The sequence below is a fragment of the Lepisosteus oculatus genome, chromosome 14, assembly GCF_040954835.1.
Source record: "Lepisosteus oculatus isolate fLepOcu1 chromosome 14, fLepOcu1.hap2, whole genome shotgun sequence".
Taxonomy (NCBI): Eukaryota; Metazoa; Chordata; class Actinopteri; order Semionotiformes; family Lepisosteidae; genus Lepisosteus; species Lepisosteus oculatus.
In genome coordinates this window covers 35,918,297-35,934,884 of record NC_090709.1, presented here as the reverse complement: position 1 = coordinate 35,934,884, position 16,588 = coordinate 35,918,297, and the positions used below count along the sequence as shown (strand labels likewise).

Genomic DNA, 16,588 nt, shown 5'->3' with positions numbered 1-16,588 from the left:
ATACTCTTTTCTGTGTCCTATCTTCTGTTGTTATTGTGTGGAAAACCGCTCCGTGTTGTTATAGACAGAACAGTGAAAACTGCCTCTAAGAAACACACAGGTAAAAACCATGTCTGATCAAGTCTGCTGCTGTCATTAACACGCATGAAAATACTATTGGTGAAAAAGAACCTAATACCTCGTCAGTGATTTTTTACATAAACATTTTTATATAAAAACAGTAAAACCAGGAACATGTTTATTAAATGTTTATTAAATTCCAAACAGTTTGATAGATCTCTGATCGCTGACAAGAGAAAGTGAAAGTAAATCAGCTCCTGTCTCTGAGCTGCTGTGTGATGGACTAAATCTAATCTCCCTGAGAGAAAACAGTTCAAGTACAGCACAGAGGATTTAAACAGACACAGGTCTGTGTGCCACTGTGTTAGTAACGCAGTACAGAGCGGAGCACAGTATGATTTTAATTCCTAACAGGACACAAGATGGTTGAATCTCTCAGTCTGATGACCAGTAAGATCAGTGAATCAGTAATACAGCATCAATCACATTCACTGTTGGGAGGTTTAAGACCTTTACTGTTCCTCCTCTTGACAGGCAGTCTGGGCTCCTCTTCTCTCTCTCTCTCCCTTCTTTCATACTTCTGTCTCAGCTCCTCTGTCTCTCTCTGTCTCTCCTCCTCCCTCTGTCTCAGCTCCTCTCTCTCTTTCTGTCTCTCCTCCTCCCTCTGTCTCAGCTCCTCTGTCTCTCTCTGTTTCTCCTCCTCCCTCTGTCTCAGCTCCTCTGTCTCTCTGTATCAGCTCCTCTGTCTCTCCTCCTCCCTCTGTCTCAGCTCCTCTGTCTCTCTCTGTCTCTCCTCCTCCCTCTGTCTCAGCTCCTCTGTCTCTCTCTGTTTCTCCTCCTCCCTCTGTCTCAGCTCCTCTGTCTCTCTGTATCAGCTCCTCTGTCTCTCCTCCTCCATCTGTCTCAGCTCCTCTGTCTCTCTCTGTCTCTCCTCCTCCCTCTGTCTCAGCTCCTCTGTCTCTCTCTGTCTCTCCTCCTCCAACCTCTGTCTCAGCTCCTGTCTCTCTATGTCTCGGCTCCTCTATCTCTCGTTCAGTGTTTATTTCTTTGATGTCAGTGGTGAAGTACAGCCCATAGTTTCCTGCCACCATGTCCTCTATCTTCTCAAGCAGCTCTGTGACCTGAGTGCGGTCGCCCCTGTTCTTGTTGTTGAGAACATGATACCTGTTCCCACACTTCTCCACCAGATACTGGAGCTTCTTCCCTTCTCTCTCAATGTGCTGCTCAATGGTTATGTCTCTCAGTGTGTCCCCCCAGGTGAACAGCACTATTGTGTGTCTCCAGACTCTCTCACTGAGAAGCTCCAGATATTTCTTCACTGATCTCCAGTCTGTGGCTGAGTCCAGATCAATCACCAGGAGGAGAGCGTGGGGTCCTGGGGGACACAGAGACACACTGCGCACAACCTCCTCTCTGACATGCTGTGGATCAGTCCTTATTACACGTGGAAAAGAGGAGTACCCTGGAGTGTCAACCACAGTGATCTGCCTCCCAGCTACTTCTCCCTCTCTCTTCACACACTCCTCAGTTACTCCCTCAGTGACAAACTCCTCTCTGCCCAGGATGGTGTTTCCTGCTGAGCTCTTCTCAGACAATCTCTGGCCCAGCAGCACGATCCTGATCTCTGAGAGACGCTGTGGTGCCTCATGGGAATCAGCCTGTCCCTCCCCTGTCAGAGAGAAAGATCACAGATTATTTACATGATAAAGTTCTCATCACATCTATCTTCACTCTTCATCCCATTTAAAATTCACGATAAAAACTTTTCTATATCTTTTCTATTGTCCCTGCCCTGTGACAGAGGAAAATCACAGATTATTGAGATTAATTTTCTGTGTATTCTCTGTGGTATACAAAAATGTTCTGTTAATGTTAGGTAATCAGACTTTATTCTTACAACATTCTTATTCTGTATTCTTGCAATTTATGTAATATATATATTTAACTGTTCTCTCAATAGTACATGTTTATTTTTCATCACAATTTTTTTTCTTAGAATAATTTAACCTCACTGAAAGGTTAGATTTCTCTCATCTGATAAACAACACAGACATTTTTCCAATGTCTTCCTTGCTCATCTTTACCAAGGGTGCCAATACTTCTGGAGGGCCCTGCAGAGTCCCACTAACACTGAGTATCCAATGGCAGTTCAGACACATATGGGACTCCTGTGTTCAGAATGAACCTTTATACCACCTTATTTTAAAAATACATGTAAAAAAACTGTAAAATCATTCAGTCTGTCCTGATTCTTCACTAGCGAGTCTAAAATGTCACATTTCATAAAGACATGTTTGGGACTCAGCCACCTGGCTGGGAAATCTGTGTGTTGTATAGTTTCAAACCGCTTAGAAACTATCTACTGTGATCCACACTGAAGAGAACTAGCATGATGTTAGTTTAAAAACAGTGAAACTGACAGGGTGGAGGAACTGAGTCTCTTTAGTCTGAAGGGAGTGTCCCACACTGACAGGGTGAAGATAGTGAACCATATATATACAAAATATTCAACATCCTCAGTGACAGTCAGTCACCATTAAAGACCAGTTAGATATTGACACCTCAGAGTTCCTCAGAATTAACACTGAAACTCAAAGCAACACTAAGACTTAAAATCAGGAGTGGGAGGCTCTACTGTACACAGAGAGAGGTGGGAGAGGGGAACAAGCTGCCCAGTCAGGACAGGAGACCCTGGAATCACTACTAATTATGGGCCAAATAAATTCCTCTGTTGTTCATCTGTACTGATTCCTCTCTGGTATTATCAGCTGTACAATAAACACGGCCTCTGAGCAACAAACAGGAAACGATCATATCTGAGCGTGTCTGAGCATCATGAATACTAACAGTGTGAATCCAATACCATCAGCACACGGTCAGGTCTTACATCAATCATTTTACCTTAAATAAACACCTTATTAAAATATTTAGTACATTCCAAACAGCTTGAGTTGAAAGTACCGATCCCTGATCTCTGACAAGAGAAAGTGAAAGTACATCAGCTCCTGTCTCTATCTCCAAGTTCAGACCCTGTGTGTCTGACAGACAGAACACACTCTCAGCAGACAGGAAGACACTTCTCCAGCTGCTGCTGTGCTCTGTGACAGAGAAGAGACCCTCAGTGACTCCCTTTATGACACTCTGACAGGCAGAACAAGAGAAAACTCACCAGGGCTGAGCGCTGAGCTCCTACACGCTGCCATCTCTCTCTCTCCTTCTCTTCCTGCTGATCTGAAGGGCAGGACTATGTCCTCTCAGTGGCCCTTGATAAAATATTTAGTGGGTTCAGTTAATGATTAACTCACCAGGGCAGAATGAAGTCTTGGGCGCCGCCTGATATGAACGTTTCTGGTATATCTCATCACTTAGGAATTTAAAAAAACTTTAAAAATTATTTTTCATAAGCAAACTCTCTTGTTTGGGGTTCTGGAAAGTTGATCTAAAAGGATCTCCAAAGCACTTTACAGTCAGGGACCCCACTTCATCCCACCTACAATCAACTGAGGAGAGGGAATTTGGGGAGTACAGACCGAACCCCGACTAAGCAACACCCCTGACCAGCAGTCGGGACACTGGGGTCCACACCCGTCTGGATCAATGAAGTTAATGAGGCGCTGTCCCCGCCAGGGGGAGACAAGGCACCAGAAGTCAGAGGCCAGAGCTGAACTGCTTCAGGAGAGAGACAGATCGGGGAAACAGCAGACCAGAGAGAGCATGAGAGCAGACAGGAGTCAGACAGTAGATAACGGACCTGAGCAGCTCATCGGCTTGTTCGCCCCTCCCCCAGCTCTGTCTGGAGAGAAGCCAGGGTATCAGGTTGTTCCCTCCTCCCACCCCTCTCTGCGTACAGACCCCCTCTTAACCGCAGATGCCTGAGCGCTGATTGACCTCCTGCAGCGTCAATCCCTCCCCCAGAACAAACACAAACCACGCCGCTGCTTCTCCGTTTTTATTCATCTGTTCAGGGAGTGAAACACGCGCCGTTCCCCACCCACCCCACGATCATTTCACTCGCTGTCATCGACCGATCGATTATACAACGACAAATCATGGAGAACCGTTCCAGTTCCTCACGGTGAAGGAAGAGTAGCACCACCTCCACTCTCACTGAAATACTCTCCATCAATAAGACGCACGAGTCTCTCCGTCAATAAGATAGATAAATAAATAAGCCACGCAGGAAATCAATCAATAAACAAATAGAGCGATAAGGCGCCACGGGCGTCTCCGCCCACGAGTCCCGGACTCCCCTCTCCGGGCGGCAGCGGTCCGGGTCCGAGCTCGGGTTCGGGTCCGGCTGGCCGGTATGGGTATCGGTATCGGGCCGGACTCGAGGGCCTCTCCCGTCACGGTCAGACTCCACCCAGAAGGGGGGCGGGGGGGGTTACAGGTCACAGGTCACAGGTCACAGGTCGGAGCTGGTGCTAAGGTACTGAGAGACGCCGACCAGGAGCAGCACCTCCCCGGTCTTCGTCGCCTCGGCCGCCGCCCCCTCTTCCTCCCCCGCCAGGAGGGGCGATGGCAGTGTGGGTGGGTGGGGCAACAGCAGCCCCTGCCATTCCTCCTGCCCCCCCTGCCCCTGCCCCTCGGGGGGGCAGCTGGCAGCGGGCAGCGCCGGTTCACACCCGGGCTCCTCGGAGGAGTAGATCTGGAGACACAGCGCGGCCACCAGCAGCAGGAACAGCGGTTCTGCACCTGGGGGAGAGAGAGGTCAGGGTCAGGGAGTCACGCTCGCTGGGGTTCGGGCTGCATGATATTAATAATAATAATACACTTCTATAGCTCTTTCCTGGACACTCCACTCAGAGCTCTTTACAGGTCATGGGGATCCCACTACCACCACCAGTGTGCAGCTCTTTACAGGTCCTGGGGATCCCACTACCACCACCAGTGTGCAGCCCCACCTGGATGACGCCCCAGTCCTCTCCCCACACACCAGCTCTCAGTGGGGAGGAGAGCAGAGTGATGAAGCCAATTCATAGATGGGGATTATTAGGAGGCCATGACTGGTAAGGGCCAATGGGAAATTTGACCAGGACGCTGGTGTAAAACCCCTACTCTTCTCGAGAGACACCCTGGGATTGTTAATGACCACAGAGAGTCAGGACCTCGGTTTGACGTCTCATCTGCAGGACGACGCCTGTTTAGAGTCCAGTGTCCCCGTCACTATACTGGGGCATCAGGACCCACACAGAGCGCAGGGTGAGAGCGCCCCCTGCTGGCCCCACTCACACCTCTCCCAGCAGCAGCCTCAGTGTTTTCCCAGCAGTCTTCCCTCCAGGTACTGGCCAGGCTCACACTGCTGGGCTCCAGTGGGGCTGCCAGCTGGGAGTTGCAGGGTGATAGGGCTGCTGGCCATTATGAATGCAACTTACAGAATGAACATCTGGGAATTATTCTTGGGCATCATGCACTGATAACAATAGTACTACTACTACTAACACTAATACTACTACTGCTAACAATAGTACTACTACTAACACTAATATTACAACTGACAACAATAGTACTACTACTAACACTACTAATACTACTGATAACAATGATAATACCAGTAATAATACTGATACTACTACTAATAGTAATAACACTACTAATAATACTACTCATACTAGTAACAATCTCCTTCACACAAGAACTGCACACACGGTGTACAAATCAGCTGACTGGAGAGTAATTTCCGACGGTGATAAACACAAGGAATAGAACTGACCTTGTTGGTTTCTCTAAAAACACTACAAGTCCTGTCAAAGACAGGATATGCTCCACTAGAATTGTTGTCTCTGACCGGTGAGAAATTTCGTTTGTTGTGCGAAGGACTCAGCAAGAAGAGATGTGTCAATTCAGGTGCAGTTGTTTATCGTGAGGGAAAGCACAGATAATATGGGCTTTAATGAATTAACAGTGAAAGTGTAGCAGGGGGCCTCGTATGGACTGCGGTTGTGTCTAGTTTTTGTTATTTGCATTTAAAGATCTTGCTCGTCTTTTGCAAACAAAATCTAAGCTAAGACTTCTACATGAAACATAATGCAGGAGCAGCTGCAGCCTAGGTAGACGTGCAGAAAACCACGTTACGTTGTTATTATTTACTTTATTATTTATTATTTCTCACTGAACACTAGCGCCCCTCTATGATCACACACTCAACACACTACTGTCCCACTGTGATCACACAGTGAACACACTACTGTCCCACTGTGATCACACAGTGAACACAGTACTGTGCCACTCTGATCGAACACTGAGCACAGTACTGTGCCACTCTGAGCACACACTGAGCACAGTACTGTGCCACTCTGAGCACACACTGAGCACAGTACTGTGACACTGTAATTGCTCAATGCACACAGTTCTGTCCAACTGTGATCACACACCGAACACACTACTGTCCCACTGTGTTCAGACACCAAACACAGTACTGTCCTACTGGTAACACACAGAACACAGAACTGTGCCACTGTGATCACACACTGAACACAGTACTGTCCCATTTTAGTTGAAACACTAAAACACAGATATTGCTGTTTGATCTGTGCTGTGATGTGCTTGAGTCTGGGTTGTGGTGCTCTAGCAGTGCTGTCCTGAGGCTGGTTAGTGTCGGTGTGGCTCAGGTCGGTGAGCCTCAGGACCAGCTGACTCAGGGGGCTCTGTTTTGGGCTCAGCAGGGCTTTGTGGTGGTAGGAATTTTGGTCGCTGTTTTTTAGGTGTAGCCAATACTTTAATATTCTTTTCTGTATGTTTATCAATAGTGGGTACTGGCCTAATTCGGCCCTGCACCCGTTGTTAGGAGTTTTTCTCTGCACACGGAGGATGTTTCTACAGATCTCCATGTGCAGAGTTTCTGTGGGGTGTTTGTCCCATTGGGTGTAATCCTGGTCTGTGAGGGGACCCCACACTTCACTGCCGTATAGGGCAATGGGTTGGATTACACTTTCAAATATTTGGAGCCAGATTCTTGTTGGTGGGTTGATGTTGAAGAGCCTCCTTCTTATTGCGTAGAAAGCCCTGAGTGCCTTCTTCCTCAGTGTCTTCACTGCCAGGTCAAAACTCCCGGAAGAGCTGATGGTGAGACCGAGATATGTGTAGCTGGATGTGTGCTCCAATGTGTTGTTGTTCAGTGTGAATTTGTACCTGTTTCCCTGAGGTCTGGCTTTCTTCTGGAAAACCATAACTCTGGTCTTGTCCAGATTGACTGTCAGTGCCCAGGTCTGACAGTACTGCTCCAGCAGTGCCAGGTTCTGCTGCAGCCCCTGTTCTGTGGGCGACAGCAGGACCAGGTCATCTGCGTAGAGCAGGAACTTGATTTCTGTGTCGTGTAGTGCGTGACCAGGAGCTGCAGACTGCTCCAACATTCCTGCTAATTCGTTGATATAGATATTGAACAGTGTTGGGCTCAGGCTGCAGCCCTGTCTCAACCCGCGGCCTTGGGTGAAGAATTTAGTCCTTTTGTTTCCAATTTTCACTGCACATTTGCTCTCTAAATACATTGATTTAATTATGTCGTACACTTTGCCCCCTATGCCACTTTGGAGTAGTTTGTAAAACAATCTCTCATGCCAAATCGAGTCAAATGCTTTTTTGAAATCGACAAAGCAGGCAAAACTTTTTCCTTTGTGTTTTTGGTGGACGTGTTTGTCTATCAGTGTGTGTAGGGTGTAAATGTGATCAGATGTGCGGTGATCTGGCAAGAAGCCAATCTGACTTTTACTCAGGACATTGTGTTCGGTAAGGAAGGCCAGTATTTGTGTATTTAGGATACTGCAGAATACCTTCCCCAGGTTCCTGTTCACACAGATGCCCCGGTAGTTGTTGGGATCGAGTTTATCTCCACTCTTATAGATGGGCGTGATCAGTCCTTGGTTCCAGGCCTCGGGGAAACATCCAGCTGTCATGATGAGATTGAGGGGTTTGAGCAGGGCTTGTTGCAACTTTGGGCTGCTGTGTCTCAGCATCTCATTTATGACTCCATCATGGCCACAGGCTTTGCGTGGTCTGAGGGCCTGGAGTTTGTCCAGTAGCTCCTGCTCAGTGATTGGGGAGTCTAAGGGGTTTTGGTTGTCTTTGATAGCCAATTCCAAAATTTGAGTTTTTCAAAAGTGGCTTTGGTCTGATTGATTTGTATTCGGGAGATTTTCAAAGTATGTTTGCCAGATTGTTCCATTTTGGATGGCCAATTCTTCTGGTTTTGATTTGTTTAAGTTGTTCCACTTCTCACAGAAACAGTTCTGATTTAGTGACTCCTCAATTTCTGCAAGTTGTTTGTTTATGTACGTGTTTCTTTTCTTTTTCAGCGTGTGTTTGTAAAGTTTTACCATGTCACAGTACCTGAGTTGCAGATCTGTGTTGTGTGGTTGTCTGTGTTTTTCATTTGAGACTTTTCGTAGTGCATTTCTGATGTTTTTGCACTCCGTATCAAACCACTTTTCTTTTGCTTTTGTTTTTTGGTAGTTTTTTTTAGTTGTTTTTAGCTTAGATTTTGATGCTAGTTTGTGGAATAGGTGATTTAGTTTTTGTGTGGCCAAGTTCATCCCTAGTTTGTTGGTTTGATATGGAGTGTTTAGGAATGTGTCCATCAGTGTCTGAATTTCGTCTCTCATGAACTTGTCTCTCTCTCATGTCCTGCAGGCTCCTCGTCTCTCTGCTCTCTCCTGTCCTGCAGGCTCCTCGTCTCTGCGCCCCGGTGTGCAGGAGAGACGCGAGGGCCGTGTGATCGGACCTCAGCGGCTCGTGGACAAGCAGACCTGCGTCACTAACGGCGGGGAGGAGAAATGACTCTGCTGCTCGCTCGGCGTGTGTGCGCGGAGGTTCTCACGTCTGTCTGTTTTAATAATCTCATGTCGTGCGCGTGCGTCACTGTTCACACTACAGAACAAACAGGTCGCCCCGGAACGGCGATCGATGTGAAACTGGCTGTGATCATGGTGCCCGCAGTCGTGACGCGGCCCGGCTCCCCCCGAGCGCCGGTTCTGCGGTCGTCCACCCAGCCCGGTCCGGAAGGTGGCTGCTGGAGGCAGGGGAATGATCTGGGAGCTGGCGGGGTGTCAGAGGGGACAGGGGAGCACAGAAGGTGTTAGAAACTTTTGCTCCACCAGTTTGAGAGGGGGCAGAATGACCCCTCCAGGACCAGGACTGGACACACTGACTGACCCCTCCAGGACCAGAACTGGGGACACTGACTGACCCCTCCAGGACCAGGACTGGACAGCCCTGCTGCAGACACACACACTGACCCCTCCAGGACCAGAACTGGACACACTGACTGACCCCTCCAGGACCAGGACTGGACAACCCTGCTGCAGACACACCAGGGTTTACTGGCATCTCCATCAACAACCTCTTTTGTTAGATGATTGCTGTTAGCTTTTTTTTATTTTACTATGTCTCTAGTGTAATAATGGAATTTTTTGACAGCACCTTGACAGTTTAACAGAGAGGACTGCAGACTACTGATGAACAGGGCGACATTTAAGTTTTAATTCCACATCAGTGCAAAGTCCAAAAGGACACCGGCCATCTCTCGGTGGAGGTGGGGCTTCCAGCACATACAGGGAGCGAATCCCTGAGCTCTTGGCTCAGGGGACCACAAGGGCCACCGACTGCAGAAGAGGCCTGGAAAAAAGCAGGAAACCGCTGCCGTTCGACGTGCGACACCAAGAGCACAGTAGGTTTCGGCTCTATTTTTTCACAGCTCCATGGTCGCCCAGGTCAGGCACCCCGCGTGGTAGCTGTCAGAGAGGGAAGGGCTTAGAATAAGACGACGAAGAGGAACAAAAGGGTCAAGCAGCTACAACGTACCGGTAGTGCATTAGTGCATCGCCACAGACGCGGACCTGCAGTTCTGCTCCAGTTTCGGTTACAGTAAGGTTTACGTGCAAAGACCAAATAAATGCATTTCTGCTCGTTGCCCACACCTAAGATTTGTTGTCAAAACTAATGCTTGGTTTCAAGGCGAAACTGTTTTTAAGAGGCAGGACAATTCAGCTGAAGGGATTGATTTCTTCCTGCTATCCACTTGTTAAAGAAGAAAAATTCAGAGTTGCTCAAATTCAAGTCCAGTACGTCTTCCTCTGCAACTCCACAGATGTTGACCTCCAGTTCTGCTCCTGTTTCGGTTACAGTAAGATTTACGTGCAAAGACCAAATTCAAACAGATTGTATAATGGTACATAGATATCGTTTTATAATGCACAATGTTTTATGGCTCCAGTGGAGCCTCATACCTGCTATGCCAACAATAAAAACAATGATCTTTGCACTTTTATCTGTCCAGCTGATACGGCTGTTAAGAACAGAATGTCAAAACGCAGCATTTTATCAACATGATCAAGCCACGTTGGTGCATGACTTTGAAATCATGTACAAAGGTTGTGATGTTAATCATTTAACATCTCTGTGTTAGGTTTGATTTTAGTAACGAACCCAGGCTCCAGAGCTATGTCGGCCTCAGAAACCATCGAGGTGGCCACACTCGGACGCCCCTTCCAGCTGGGGATGCTGTATGACTGCCGATTCCAGGTGAGAGATTCACACTAAGGTGACCCGTCTCCAGCTGTATGACCCTGACAGACACACTGATTCCAGGTGAGAGACTCACACTGAGGTGACCTGCCACAATCGTCAGCATCGGGTTAGTTCGCCGATCGCAGCGTATTTTAGACGAAATGGATGATTATATCGCGCGGTGCCAAGACCTGATGAAAGACACGATTGCGATCCAGTTTCCAGAGATGAACCAGAAACTCCTGCAGTTTAAAGACCTGTGCGTGGAGTACAAGCTGGTCTTACAGAAATCTCTGGCACAGGCTGCTCGTACCTACAGGGGCTACAGAGTCCACCGAGCCCCGAGACTCCAATAACAATCCTGAAGGAGAGCAGAGTCAAGTCAGGGGACGTCAGTCGTGTTAAAGTACAGAGCGACCACTTCCTAAACTTCTCCACTTTGATAGAGCGCGGGCAGCCTTCCTTATACAGGCTGTCGCTGGAACAGGAGCCCACCGACGAGCAGCATTTCCAGCGCTTCGCGTTCAGCAGAAAAGTAGAAGAAGGAAACAATAAGGTCATCATCCTTCTGGGGGCCACGGGGGCAGGGAAGACCACCCCCATCAACGCAATGATCAATTACATCCTGGGCGTGCAGTGGGAGGATCGGTTTCGATTCAAGCTGATCCACGAGGAGACCAACCGCTCGCAGGCGGAGAGTCAGACCTCCATTGTGACGTCCTACGAGCTCCACAACCAGAAGGGATTCCTCCGCCCTTTACACGCAAAACGAGAGGCCCAACACAGATTCCAACAGGGAGGGCTCCGGGAGTGATGACGAGGAAGAGGACAAGAACAAGCTGGAGAAAATCGTCTGGACGAACCATGTGAAGCAGCTGAAGAGGTTTTTCCAAACCCTGGAGAAGACGGAGGGGAAGGACTTGGCGCTGACGAAGAAAGTCCTGGAGGAGCGCTCGGCGATGGCGAGGCTGCTGCTGCCTCAGATCTCGGCTGGGCAGATCTCGGTGAAGCTGAGCGAAATCATTAAGGCTTCCGGCAAGTTCATGTCGCCGAAGGAGATGCTCGAGAAAATCGAACTTGACTTCGAGTCGATCGAGGACCGGATCATGCAGCTGATCAGGCTGTCCTCCAATTGCCTGGCGCGGCTGGAGATCGCCCTGAAGCCCAACGCTCTGTCCACGGCCGCCTACATCGAGCTGCTCATCCGCAACGAGGAAGAGGAGGCCCGCCCGGGCTTCGAGGATCACATCGCCGAGCTGCGCAAGATGAAACAGCACGCCGAGATCCTCGCCAAGATTGCCAACAATGAGAAACTGCTGCCGGAGGAGCGCAGGATCGTGAGGGAGAGAAACTAGAGGCTGAGGAAAATCACTCAAGATGTCAAACTGGCAAGCTCCACAGTGAAAGCCTGGACTGCAGGACACTGAACACGTTCCACACCGCCCGACAACTCCTGCAGGACACTGAACACGTTCCACACCGCCCAAGAACTCCATCTTGCGTTAAATCTCGAGTAAACCAAAACACAGAATAATGTTCGGGTTTCGTAAAATAACTGTTCCTAATAGTTCAACTGAAATAAAATAACTTAGTTCTACTCAATCCCTTAGTTTTAAAATCTACAAAAATCATTTTAAATTCCTTAAATTCAAAGCTTTCCTTTCACCAGACCTCCAGCCAGACTGATGTTGGCCTCTCTCTCATGCTGTCGGGCTAAAGCTGCCTTTCAAATCAATCGGCATCCTGCTGCGACAGATGATTTAATGTCCACAGGGGAAAGTGTGATTATAGATCATAAAGACCGCAGGACACCTCAGGGTTTGCAGACAACGGTCAGACGAGAGAAGGCGTCTCTGCCTTTCCTGACCACATCTCCTTAGCAGAAGACCTGAACACAGATCAAACGCTTCTAAGGAACAGTTCTCAACACGCCAGTGTGAATTTCAAATCGCATTTCAATGTTTTTTGTCTGGCTTCTGTACTTGGTAGATCCACACGCCAGTGAAAAATTAAAAATACCTTTCCTCTGAGTGACCTGTCGTGCTCTATTTCTGGGTGACCTTGGACATCATCCATCTGTAACGAACGGTGTTGACTTCTGACGATTCTTGTGCACTCTCTCTCACCTGTATATAAAAGCACACTTCAGTCACCTGCAGGCGCGAGGCCCTGCTGACGAGAGACGCTCTGGTCCTCAGGTACGGGGCTGTGAAAGAGCGAGAGGCTGGAAGTGGGGCCTGCTCCTCCTCTCTCTCTCCCCCGTGTGCGCTCACAGGGTCGGTCTCTCTGAACGTGCCGAAGACGGGCGGAACTCAACACCCCTGCCTGGACGACGAGAGGAATAACAGGCAATCAAAACATTTAAGGACACCGACCGACTGACCTTGCCGAGAGCGTTCATGAGGTTTCAGACCGAAGTTCGGGAGGAAGGCGAGAGCCGCCGCTCGCCTGCGCTCGTCAGTCTCACACTCAGCACATCTCACACTCCTTCACCCAGCAGCTCAATCCTCTCCAGCGCATTCTTTACACACGCGTGCGTGCGTGCGTGCGTGCGTGCGTGTCACTGTTCACACTACAGAACAAACATGTGAAACTGGCTGTGATCGTGGCGCCCGCAGTCGTAACGCGGCCCGGCTCCCCCCGAGCGCCGGTTCTGCGGTCGTCCGCCCAGCCCGGTCCGGGAAGTGGCTGCTGGAGACAGGGGAATGATCTGGGAGCTGGCGGAGTGTCGGAGGGGACAGGGGAGCACAGAAGGTGCTAGAAACTTTTGCTCCACCAGTTTGAGAGGGGGCAGACTGACCCCTCCAGGACCAGGACTGGACAGCCCTGCTGCAGACACACACACTGTCTGACCCCTCCAGGACCAGGACTGGACACACTGTCTGACCCCTCCAGGACCAGGACTGGACAGCCCTACTGCAGACACACACACACTGACCCCTCCAGAAGCAGGACTGGACAGCCCTGCTGCAGACACACACACTGACTGACCCCTCCAGGACCAGGACTGGACACACCAGGGTTTACTGGCATCTCCATCAACAACCTCTTTTGTTAGATGATTGTTGTTAGCTTTTTTTTATTTTACTATGTCTCTAGTGTAATGGAATTTTTTGACAGCACCTTGACAGTTTAACAGAGAGGACTGCAGACTACTGACGAACAGGGCGACATTTAAGTTTTAATTCCACATCAGTGCAAAGTCCAAAAGGACACCGGCCATCTCTCGGTGGAGGTGGGGCTTCCAGCACATACAGGGAGCGAATCCCTGAGCTCTTGGCTCAGGGGACCACAAGGGCCACCGACTGCAGAAGAGGCCTGGAAAAAAGCAGGAAACTGCTGCCGTTCGACACCAAGAGCACAGTAGGTTTCGGCTCTATTTTTTCACAGCTCCATGGTCGCCCAGGTCAGGCGCCCCGCGTGGTAGCTGTCAGAGAGGGAAGGGCTTAGAATAAGACGACGAAGAAGAACAAAAGGGTCAAGCAGCTACAACGTACCGGTAGTGCATTAGTGCATCGCCACAGACGCGGACCTGCAGTTCTGCTCCAGTTTTGGTTACAGTAAGGTTTACGTGCAAAGACCAAATAAATGCATTTCTGCTCGTTGCCCACACCTAAGATTTGTTGTCAAAATTAATGCTTGGTTTCAAGGCGAAACTGTTTTTAAGAGGCAGGACAATTCAGCTGAAGGGATTGATTTCTTCCTGCTATCCACTTGTTAAAGAAGAAAAATTCAGAGTTGCTCAAATTCAAGTCCAGTACGTCTTCCTCTGCAACTCCACAGATGTTGACCTCCAGTTCTGCTCCTGTTTCGGTTACAGTAAGATTTACGTGCAAAGACCAAATTCAAACAGATTGTATAATGGTACATAGATATCGTTTGTTAATGCACAATGTTTTATGGCTCCAGTGGAGCCTCATACCTGCTATGCCAACAATAAAAACAATGATCTTTGCACTTTTATCTGTCCAGCTGATACGGCTGTTAAGAACAGAATGTCAAAACGCAGCATCATGATAAAGCCAGGTTGGTGCATGACTTTGAAATCATGTACAAAGGTTGTGATGTTAATCATTTAACATCTCTGTGTTGGGTTTGATTTCAGTAACGAACCCAGGCTCCAGAGCTATGTCGGCCTCAGAAACCATCGAGGTGGCCACACTCGGACGCCCCTTCCAGCTGGGGATGCTGTATGACTGCCGATTCCAGGTGAGAGATTCACACTGAGGTGACCTGTCTCCAGCTGTATGACCTTGACAGACACACTGATTCCAGGTGAGAGACTCACACTGAGGTGACCTGTCTCCAGCTGTATGACCCTGACAGACACACTGATTCCAGGTGAGAGACTCACACTGAGGTGACCTGTCTCCAGCTGTATGACCCTGACAGACACACTGATTCCAGGTGAGAGATTCACACTGAGGTGACCTGTCTCCAGCTGTATGACCCTGACAGACACACTGATTCCAGGTGAGAGACTCACACTGAGGTGACCTGTCTCCAGCTGTATGACCCTGACAGACACACTGATTCCAGGTGAGAGATTCACACTGAGGTGACCTGTCTCCAGCTGTACGACCCTGACAGACACTGATTCCAGGTGAGAGATTCACACTGAGGTGACCCGTCTCCAGCTGTATGACTGACAGACACACTAATTTCAGGTGAGAGGTTCAGACTGAGGTGACCCGTCTTTCACCTCTATGACAGATTCCAGGTGAGAGCCATACTGAGCTGAGCTGTATGGACCCTCTTTAGATTCTGATCTGATGCAAGTTCGATGTAAGTTTTCTCTACACATCAAAGACGCAGCTCTTTCGACGTCTGCCTCTCCACACTGTAGATCGCTGCTGAATCCTATTGGTTGCCATGCTGCCTGATAGTCTGGCTCCTTCCTAGGACTTGTGCTCCTCCTGCATCATCAGGCAGTGTACACCCACATTAACAGTCCTTGGTGTTCCCAGAGACAGAGTGTCAATGATAAGATCACTTCCTCCCTGGCTTCCAGTCATACCCATCTGGCTCCAGACTGGTGCCGTGTCGTCCCCTAGCGTTAACCCACAGTGGACACTCCATCTGGCTCCAGTCTGGTGCAGTGTCGTGCCCCTGGAGCAGTTGGGGTTAACGGCCTTGCCAAGGGGCCCAACGGAGTAGGATTCCTCTGTCGGCTGCGGGATTTGAACCAGCAACCTTCCAGCCACAGGAACAGATCCTCAGCCACAGAGCCACCGCTCCGCCCGACAACCGCTGCAGGACACGGAACACGTTCCACACCGCCCGACAACCGCTGCAGGACACGGAACACGTTCCACACCGCCCGACAACCGCTGCAGGACACGGAACACGTTCCACACCGCCCGACAACCGCTGCAGGACACGGAACACGTTCCACACCGCCCGACAACCGCTGCAGGACACGGAACACGTTCCACACCGCCCGACAACCGCTGCAGGACACGGAACACGTTCCACACCGCCCGACAACCGCTGCAGGACACGGAACACGTTCCACACCGCCCGACAACTGCTGCAGGACACGGAACACGTTCCACACCGCCCGACAACTGCTGCAGGACACGGAACACGTTCCACACCGCCCGACAACTGCTGCAGGACACGGAACACGTTCCACACCGCCCGACAACTGCTGCAGGACACGGAACACGTTCCACACCGCCCGACAACTGCTGCAGTACACGGAACACGTTCCACACCGCCCGACAACTGCTGCAGGACACGGAACACGTTCCACACCGCCCGACAACTCCTGCAGGAAACTCCATCTTGCGTTAAATCTCGAGTAATCCAAAACACAGAATAATGTTCGGGTTTTGTAAAATAACTGTTCCTAAAAGTTCAACTGAAATAAAATAATAACTTAGTTCTACTCAATCCCTTAGTTTTAAAATCTACAAAAATAATTTTAAATTCTCTAAATTCAAAGCTTTCCTTTCACCAGACCTCCAGCCAGACTGATGTTGGCCTCTCTCTCATGCTGTCGGGATAAAGCTGCCTTTCAAATCAA

General features: G+C 49.4%; 1 protein-coding gene and 1 long non-coding RNA gene across 3 annotated transcripts in view; one reads left to right on the top strand and one right to left on the bottom strand.

Annotated features, from left to right (window-relative positions):
* The window catches only part of LOC138243449 (trichohyalin-like), a 140,977-nt gene extending 137,675 nt beyond the window's left edge, over nucleotides 1-3,302 (bottom strand). Inside the window, exon 1 of the mRNA XM_069199071.1 lies at nucleotides 3,230-3,302. Within this exon, the coding sequence (XP_069055172.1) occupies nucleotides 3,230-3,263 (34 nt within the window). The 5' untranslated portion in view covers nucleotides 3,264-3,302. The remainder of the gene's footprint in view (nucleotides 1-3,229) is intronic.
* A 6,223-nt stretch (nucleotides 3,303-9,525) lies between these two features.
* Nucleotides 9,526-15,482, top strand: LOC138243473 (uncharacterized). Of its 2 annotated transcripts, none has more exons than XR_011192137.1 (4): nucleotides 9,526-9,721; nucleotides 10,472-10,575; nucleotides 14,666-14,769; nucleotides 15,274-15,482. It is a non-coding gene; the product is annotated as an uncharacterized lncRNA (long non-coding RNA). The 2 variants fall into 2 exon arrangements; XR_011192138.1 differs by having other exon boundaries at nucleotides 15,407-15,474.
* Nucleotides 15,483-16,588: the final 1,106 nt, after the last annotated feature.